Here is an 8760-nt window from a genome sequence, read left to right as displayed (position 1 = left end):
ACCTGTTGTGTGCAGCGATTTTCACACAGTTAAGCGTTTTACTAACCCCCGGAGGCATAATATGTTAAACGTAGGCAGCATTCTGTTGTTATCATAGTAGTCACTTGTAAAGGCACACCTAGTATTAGTTTTTCATTTTTGTTCTTGTGTTGACCTTGAAGGACCAACAAATGCCTTTCGTGAAGCTACAAGTTTTCTTTAACTTTATACTTTATAGCAAGAATATTAACTGCTATATAAAACACAATTATATACTGTGGCGTGGGAGACCCTGGTTTGATTCCAACGGGAGCTCATGTGTTTCGGATTACATGTTAATCAGTAGGTCCCGTCTCATATAGCCTCGCTGCTGAAAAGGGCGCTAAACTCAAAATCAACTCAACTCAATAATTATCTATACATTGAATTTAATAATAAGGAGGGAGGCCGAATAAAGAGGGAGACCTTAAAATTTAAAACGTAGGGTCAGTGTGAGTCAGAGAGGTCACGGGGGGTGGTGTGTCACAGTGAGTCACGTCCTGTTGACCCACGATCCACTGACCTACTCACAAATCTTGACCCAATTGACTCACTCCATCTCTGGACTGTACACACAGATAAATCAGACATATATGTAATCTGACCTTACTTGGCCTTCACTAATTTAAGATAATCTACAAAAAATGAAAGAAAACAATTTCAAACGCAAAAATATAGAAATGTATTTTCAACAGAACAAAAAAAAAAAGTAACAGCCAAGATTTGAACCCGAACTTCTCCACTCAGCAAGCAGACGTCTTACCGACTTACCCACGGCATATCTTCCGACTTCTGGTTTTGAAACTTTATTTACACTGCGTGTGTTACCTAACAACGTTACGAGATGTCCTTACTGTCGTGTTAACACGCGTTCCGTAAATTTACGAAGTCGCTCTTTTAATCCAAAATCAATTCCACACACACACACACACACACACACACACACACACACATATATATATATAATATATATATATATATATATATATATATATATATATATATATATATATATATAGATAGATAGATAGATAGATAGATAGATAGATAGATAGATATGTTGGTGCACCAGTAAGCTCCCAAGAGTACAGATTAATTCATTCTTGATTTTAATCTACAGAACAAATGTTTTTTATGAAAGCAAGGGGACTGCTACCCATAGATGGCTAAGTGAGGTAAATAAAATTTAAACTTCAAATGGAACTGGGGTGATTCACCGAGAATGGCTGATTTAACACGTTTGATAACAGCGCGGGTAATAGCTGGTTTATAGATAGAGCCTGTGTAGGTAAGTGGGTAACGCGTAAGACTGTCATTCTAAGGGTGTGGGGTTCGAGTCTCGGCCTAGACTGAGTTAATTTTTTTTCAACAGTATAAATGATGTTCGCGTTTGATACTGAAAGAGATTTATCCTATGAAGGGAGAAAACCCATGATGGGGTCAGGGGGAAAGACGGACACTATTTTTTTAGCTTTCCATACTTTTTCGGTCTCTGGATGATGCGTATTATTCTTTTCGTTTCCTTTGCATTAATTCCTATCTCTTTGATCTTAAAGTAAATGGATTTTCTGCAGATTTATCTCGTGGTTGTTTCTCTAAGTGATGCTCTCAGATAGTAATACTTTTTCCTCCAAATGGAGGAATATCCTGGCATGTTATGTTTTCGGGCACGTATTTGCTGTCATGTTGGTTGTCCAACTATCAGACATCGAGTGAAACTATTCTCCTACTGGAAAAAGCTATCATTTCTTATGTATCCAACCTCCAGTTTCTACTGTCGCTGACTGTACATGAAATCTTTTCAACCTCCAGATTTATATAGTTTTTAACGATTTTGATTGATTACTAATAGAATAAAAATAAGTATACTGCAAATAAATAATTATCCTTGTATTTGTAAATGCAATGAATGTAATATTTTAGTGCAAGGCAAATTACTTGTTTGTTATAAGGAAAACATTGTAAATGTTATATACAGAATGGCCCTTATCAACATACAATAGGGTATATAGAGATTCGACGTCATCAAGATACATAACTTCTTTACCTTGGTTCTGTCGGTTTGATTCATTTGCAGCACAAATCAGCCTTGCACTAAATTCTTAGTGTAACCCAATATTTTGCAATTTCATGATATGCAATCGCTGTAAGGTTCTTGTATTTCATTATAAATGATGTAACTGCTTGTAAAAGTTATAATATGTACCTCAGTATTCAATTGTATTGCTCGTCGGACTTTTTTTATAATTGCAAAAAGGGTCATTTATAACAAATAAATAAAAATATATAGAAATGAACAAATGATTTCAGATTTGTTTACTAAATAGTTCTAAGTGTATATGCTCAGAAATAAAAGATTTTGTAATTGTATTCTTTGTAGCAGATTTTTTACAAAATTCCAAAAACATGGTGAAACCGCCGTCCTGAGGGAGAAACCACGCAAAGAGGGCCCCCGACTTGAATGTGTTAAATGCCACATTTCGCTTTTCCAGCTCCAGTGGTTTGAGCTGGACATTTGTGTGATATATAGTGTGGCATTTTGAACTCAAGATATGGCGTTTTTGAACATTTCGTATCTTTTCGTCATCTGCGCTTACTGATCAACATTCATGCCAAATTTGGTTTTCCTAGCTTCAGCAGTTTAGAGTGCCTATACTTTTGGAATAGATTTTAATCGACCATCTTGGATTCAAGGTGACCATAGACTTTTCAATTAAATTTGTGTTTATATTGACCCTCTGTCATTTTGCACAGGCTTATCGTAGAGAGTCGAGACTTATTCCATCTTCATGTAACAACAGCTTTCAAACGATGTACTACTTAACCCAGCTGGCCATTTGAAAACTTTGAGTTGGACTTCACATGGGACCCTGCGGGAACCCTGGGACAATAGTTTTTACTTTAAATCGTTGTACTTTGAAAATAACGCCACACGTGCTTTTCTGTTTTTACATTTGTGTCACCATTTCCGAATTATAGGGGTGACCATTGTCTTTTCAGTTAAGTTTTTGTTTACATTTTGACCCACCGCAATTTTGCGTCGTAGAAAATCGAGACTTGCTCCATCTTCTTTTATTTCGCAACAGCTTTCAAATGATGTAATACTTAACCCCTTACCATTTGAAACTTTTGAGTTGGACTATCTGGGCCCTTCGGGGAACCGTGGGGCAAACTTTTTTACTCCAAAAAGTGTGCTCTTGAAAATGATGGGATACGTGTTCGCCGAGTTTACCATCTACTCAACCGTTTCCGAACAAATAATCTGGTTCAAACTATTCTGTCAGCTAATAGCTTTTAGATCACAAAATATGTTCTAACTCACGATATCTCGCCTGGAGGCACGTATAACTTTGGGATTCGTCAAGTTATAACATTTCAAATACAAACACCAATTGTCTCGTACAGATCTCAGCGGAGCCAGTTCGCGACCTTCTCTTGTGAGTATTTCCAGGGCAATTCCTTATTCACACCACACATGCCTAAAGGCATTTAAAAATTCAAATTTAATTTAAATGTATTGGTAGTTATTGGTGCACCCCTCGTCAGAAAATCCTGGATCCGACCCTATATACATATATCATAAAATGTTACATGTTTAAAGATTATGGTGAAAGTTTATTCCTTTTGAATGAATGAGGAACCGGAACTCGTTCATTTGATGGAATACTAACGTGATGAAAAGTTATTTGATTGAAAACGAACGTAAATGGAGCGGTAAACATATTCCAAAACTATCTTTGATCTATTGTATTTAGCAACACGGAAATTTTTGAAAATGGCAGTTAATTTGGGATTACAATATATTTTTGCAAGGGTAATAAACAAAATTTCATTGCAAAATTTTAATATTGCTCAATAGTATTTACAATATGTTTTCGAAAACAAATACAAAATATGTTGAGGAATACAATGAATCCTTCATCGAAGTCAATCGAATCCGCACTTGATCTTGAACCAATGGCGTACGGAAAGATGTTTTAACCTTCTTCCTTTAACAAGATATTATGGGTAAAAAATAGGTGTTTTCATACAAAATATGTATAGACACAAAATTCACGTGTGATAATGTGATGACTTTGAATGTTTTTGACCTCCTCAATGAAATTCTGTGTTCACTGCTCTGAACGATATTTAATATATTTTAATTATAATTTTACACCTAATTTATGCATAATCTGATAGAGGTTTTCGAACCACACGTGTGAGACTAAAACACCGGATCATTGCAGTGTGGAAATCAGCTGGAAATTATCACACTTATTTCCGTAATATGTAACTCGGATAGTTACGTAAGATTTTCTTTTTTAATGAGAAAGATAACACGAAGGAAGAAAGGTTCGAAACCTTTAATATATTACAAATGTCATTGTATGATTAGAAATGCAAATGTATGGTAGTTATCATTAACTTCTCGTAAATCTTTATCTCTTAAGCACTTATGGTATAACTTGATTGCTCTCTGTAGAAACACAATTATCCTGACTCATAGCAAACATATAGTTGAGATCAATGTCGTATCGAGGCAGCTTTTCCCTGAGATATCTCACCACATTATTCCCTAGCTTCCTTCTACGACTCATGATGAAGCTGGAGAGATATCGAGTGCTACCAGTCTTTTCAGCACAGTGAAGCAGCAGTGCCCAAGAACTATAATCAGAATCCAAGACATATGTGTTGTAAATTCCTTCATCTGAAATAATAATAAAGAGAGAAAGAAATAAGACAGAAAAACAAAGCTTTTATCTAAGGATATAAAAATTAAGACATAATCTTGTTTACAAATGACTATTACTGCAAGGGGAAGTCAAAAAGTAAAGGGACTTTTGCAATTTCTCGCACTATGATTTGGTAACACTGCTAGAATCCAGCGCTGAATTATTGTCGTCTGCAACACATCTATGCAACGTGTCACTCTTATTCCAGCATTAGTCGTTGGAGTAGTGTAGCAGACCGTTAAACATGGCAGCTCCATTGTCAATCTGCACCGAGGAGGAAATGAGAGCAGTGATTCGCTTTTTATTTGCAGAAGGTAGTAAACCTGCGGAAATTATTTGTCGAATGCAAGCGCAGTATGGTGGCAGCTATTTATAGCGAAGTAAGATTTACGAATGGATACAGGGAAGAACTTCTTTATGTGACAAGGAAAGATCGGGCAGGCCATCGATGTCAACGACTGAGAACAATTTGAGAGTCGTTGAGAGTATTGTGATAGTCCGCCATACAGTCTAGACCTGGTTCCTAGCGATATTCATATGTTTGGATCATTGAAGGAAGAGCTCAGGGGAAGTAAATTTGTAACCGATGTAGAAGTCATTGATGCGTTGCAAAGTTGGTTGCAGGTGCAACCGAAAACCTTTTTTCCTACGAAATCAAAAAACTTGTGAAACATTGAGAAAAGTGCGTTGAAGTACAGGGAGATTATGTAGAAAAATAATGTATGTTTTAGCTTTCTATCATTAGAATGAATGTACCTTTTCTCGTCTCTTTACTTTTTGACTTCCCCTCGTATTTTACAAAGCCCTTTACAAGTAATATGTGCAGTGATTATTTCCGATTTTTTTCGAGGGACTTATATGTAATCACGTATCATACAGTATGTAACAAACTTGTTTGTACACTTCGAATTTACTGGAGAAAATGCTCTGTAAAAGCCAGAAAATGAATTTAGTCATTTTTTTTTTTAAGTTTAAGGAAATATCACAAGCAAAAATATATTAAAACTATGAACCAGAAAAGAATTTAACAACCTAAAAATATAATTAATTGGACAAAAGTATATTTATTCTTGCAATACAGTTGTTCGTATACCAATGATACTCTCAGATCGGAAAAAAATTTCTTTTATGCTGTTAGCTTCCTTGTCGCCCCTACAGCCAACATTGTGCATTATAGAAGGCGATAGCACATTGTGCTCTATTCTGTGAATCTGCTTTCGACGAACTGGAGCGTCGAAATGATTTAAGCAGTTGCTTGAAGAGCATGATTCTGGATCTTGCGCTAAAAGATAAATCATTTAGAGACATAGATAAACTTGCTTAACTATTCATTACCTAGTGAAAATATTTAAATATAACGGCTCAACCAGAATTTACCGTGCGGCAGAAGTTTGCACGGACCGGAATTTTTAGCCCGGGCCCGGCCCGTGAATTTACAATGTGAGGCCCGACTCGAGTCCGGAATATGGTTTAGCATTTAGGCTCGAGCCCGGCCCGAGCTCTGTGATAATCAAATGAACCCGAAATAAGCCCGAATTACAGAAACGTAATAATTAAGGGGAAAGACTACTAAATATTTTTGAAAAACTAATATTTTTTCTTTTGCCCATTTTTCGTAAGTGGAACGAGGTAATAAAGTGTCACATACCACAATAATAGATAATGTTATTCTACACCCGAAAATACGAATTGGAAGAATTTTCAGTGCTGCCATCCATAGAAATTATAGTATGAGCAAAATTTGAATTACTCAAAAATCTAGGTAAAGGCAGCGACTAGAAAAATGAACTCATCGGTAATTGATGACTTATCATGCTGTCTATGTTCCTTGTTTACTACTTTTTAAATAATGTTTCTATTTATTTTGTAATAACTTATTTATTTTGTAATAATTTATGTAAGTATTACAAAATATATAGAAACATTATTTAAAAAGTAGTAAACAAGAAGCATAGACAGCACGATAAGTTATCAATTGCCGTTGAGTTTATTTTTCTAGTCGCTGCCTTAACCTAGATTTTTGAGTAATTCAAATTCTGGTCACAGTGTAATTTCTATGGATGGCAACACTGAAAATTCTTCCGATTCGTATTTTCAAGTGTAGAATAACATTATATATTATTACGGTAAGTTACATTTTATTATCTCTTTCTACTTACGAAAAACGGGCAAAAGAAAAACTATTAGTTTTTCAAAAATATTCAGTAGTCTGCCGCCTTAACGCAAAATTGTATTTCTGTTTACAGCAATTAGAAGTTTAAGTTTGCAGTTGTGCTTTAAAAGTTCTCCAGGAAGAACGGTGCAATATGTATCATTGTACAGTATATTTACAAAGTTAGATCCGAAAAGGCCCGAGAAATATGGTTGTATATTTAAAATTTACGCCCCGGACCCGCCCCGGGCCAGAAGTGATATATGCCAAGGCCCGAGCATCCGGACGATACATAGTCAGAAAGTTTGGGATTATGCCATGTGGTCGGAAAATACAAAAATAAATTTATATGGCTCAGATGGGGTCACAAGAATGTGCAGAAGAGCAAATATAATGATCCCATAACACTCTTCCGACTGTAAAATATGGTGGGAAATCGTTCTTTTGTCATTGGAAACTAAATAGGGATTTCTCGGTATGTCATACCGTTTTTATTCCATGCACAACAGTACTGAAACCGCAAGTAATAGCCAATTTTTACGTCTTCCAGTTTTAGTACAGAGATAAGGATAGAGATGGACTTTATTGTTAGGACGCTGAATGGATTTTAAAAAAGGACGCTTCTCACTATCTACAACCGCTTTTGTTCTATGCGATCAATGTTGAAACCGGAAATGGTTGATTTCTATACTGCCGGTTTCAATAAAGGGTATATTGAAGAAGATGGAACCTAGTCTTAAGATGTTGATAAATTTCAAAAATACGCTTGTCGCTATCCCTCACCGTTCTTCCTCCGCTACTTGTTGACAGATGCAGCACCAGATTGTATATACAAGCGTTCGCCCATTGTATGCAAACAAAGACACATTGCAGTTTTTCTTGTCACAATACATTTTGCTGTTGAATTTGGCTAGCGTTTGGATCACTTCCAGCAGTGGCGGCCGGTGGATTGTGGTTTCGGGTGTTGCAGTACGAGCGATAAGAGACAGAAGATATAAAGTTGACTCATTGACTAATCAGCATAACTTTATATGCAAATGCTATGTGACATGCTAAATTAAATAAAATTCTGTTTTTAAAAAATAAAAATGCAGAACATTTTATCCGATTAATCACCTTAATTACTTAGTAAGTTCATTCTCCTCTCTTTGATTGGAGCAAATCTGTCTAATACATGCTGGTTGAACTCTGGTATTCTTATTGTCAGGTCTTTTTCGATGGAAAGCATAACCAATGGTGATAACCTTTCTTTGGACATTCAATTCCTTGAAAGTGTCAATTCTTTCTCATGTGGAAAAAAACTTTTCGTCTTTTGCTGACGCCATAGGTACTGTTAATATTAATTTCAAAGCTTTGTAGATTTACTAAATATTTTTTCTAGATTATTGCGAACGATTCATTCTAGCAAACTCAGTCCTTGACAGTGATCCGAATTCCTCTTCAGCGTTGACTGAAGAGAGTTCGTAGCAGAGATTAGTGTTATTAAAAAAAAATGTACATTGAACACACTTTATTCACAGTTTATCCAGGAAAATTTAAAATAAATTGAGGAAATGTATCTGGTGCAAACAACACTACTGCATAAGATATCCTGTAAATTTAAACTGGATTTTTTTTTTCGAACACTCTCCTGAATTGCCCTTTGCTTGTTTTGTCTAAGCCTTAATTGCAAATTTTTCCTCAGTTGAAAGCTGGTCAATGTTTTTTGTAAGTTATTTACAGAAGTCATGGTATACAATTCATTCAGAATTTGTAGGTTATTTACAGAATTAAAGCACACACAATAAAATTAAACCTAATAATTAAAAACCAAAACAGGTGATACAAAATAGGTACTGGTATATGAATTCCAAATGTCACATATTCATACATCAA

The 8760-nt window shown here is 35.5% G+C and overlaps 1 protein-coding gene across 1 annotated transcript in view; it reads right to left on the bottom strand.

The window, feature by feature from the left end:
- Window positions 1–3845: 3845 nt before the first annotated feature.
- Window positions 3846–8760, bottom strand: part of LOC145684147 (apolipoprotein D-like) — a 41268-nt gene continuing 36353 nt past the window's right edge. Inside the window, exon 3 of the mRNA XM_081756096.1 lies at window positions 3846–4708. Coding sequence (XP_081612222.1) covers window positions 4455–4708 — 254 coding nt within the window. The 3' untranslated portion in view covers window positions 3846–4454. The remainder of the gene's footprint in view (window positions 4709–8760) is intronic.

This window comes from Thermobia domestica, chromosome 4 (assembly GCF_964235325.1).
Source record: "Thermobia domestica chromosome 4, izTheDome1.hap1.1, whole genome shotgun sequence".
Classification (NCBI taxonomy): Eukaryota; Metazoa; Arthropoda; class Insecta; order Zygentoma; family Lepismatidae; genus Thermobia; species Thermobia domestica.
This window is presented reverse-complemented; position numbering and strand designations above follow the sequence as displayed.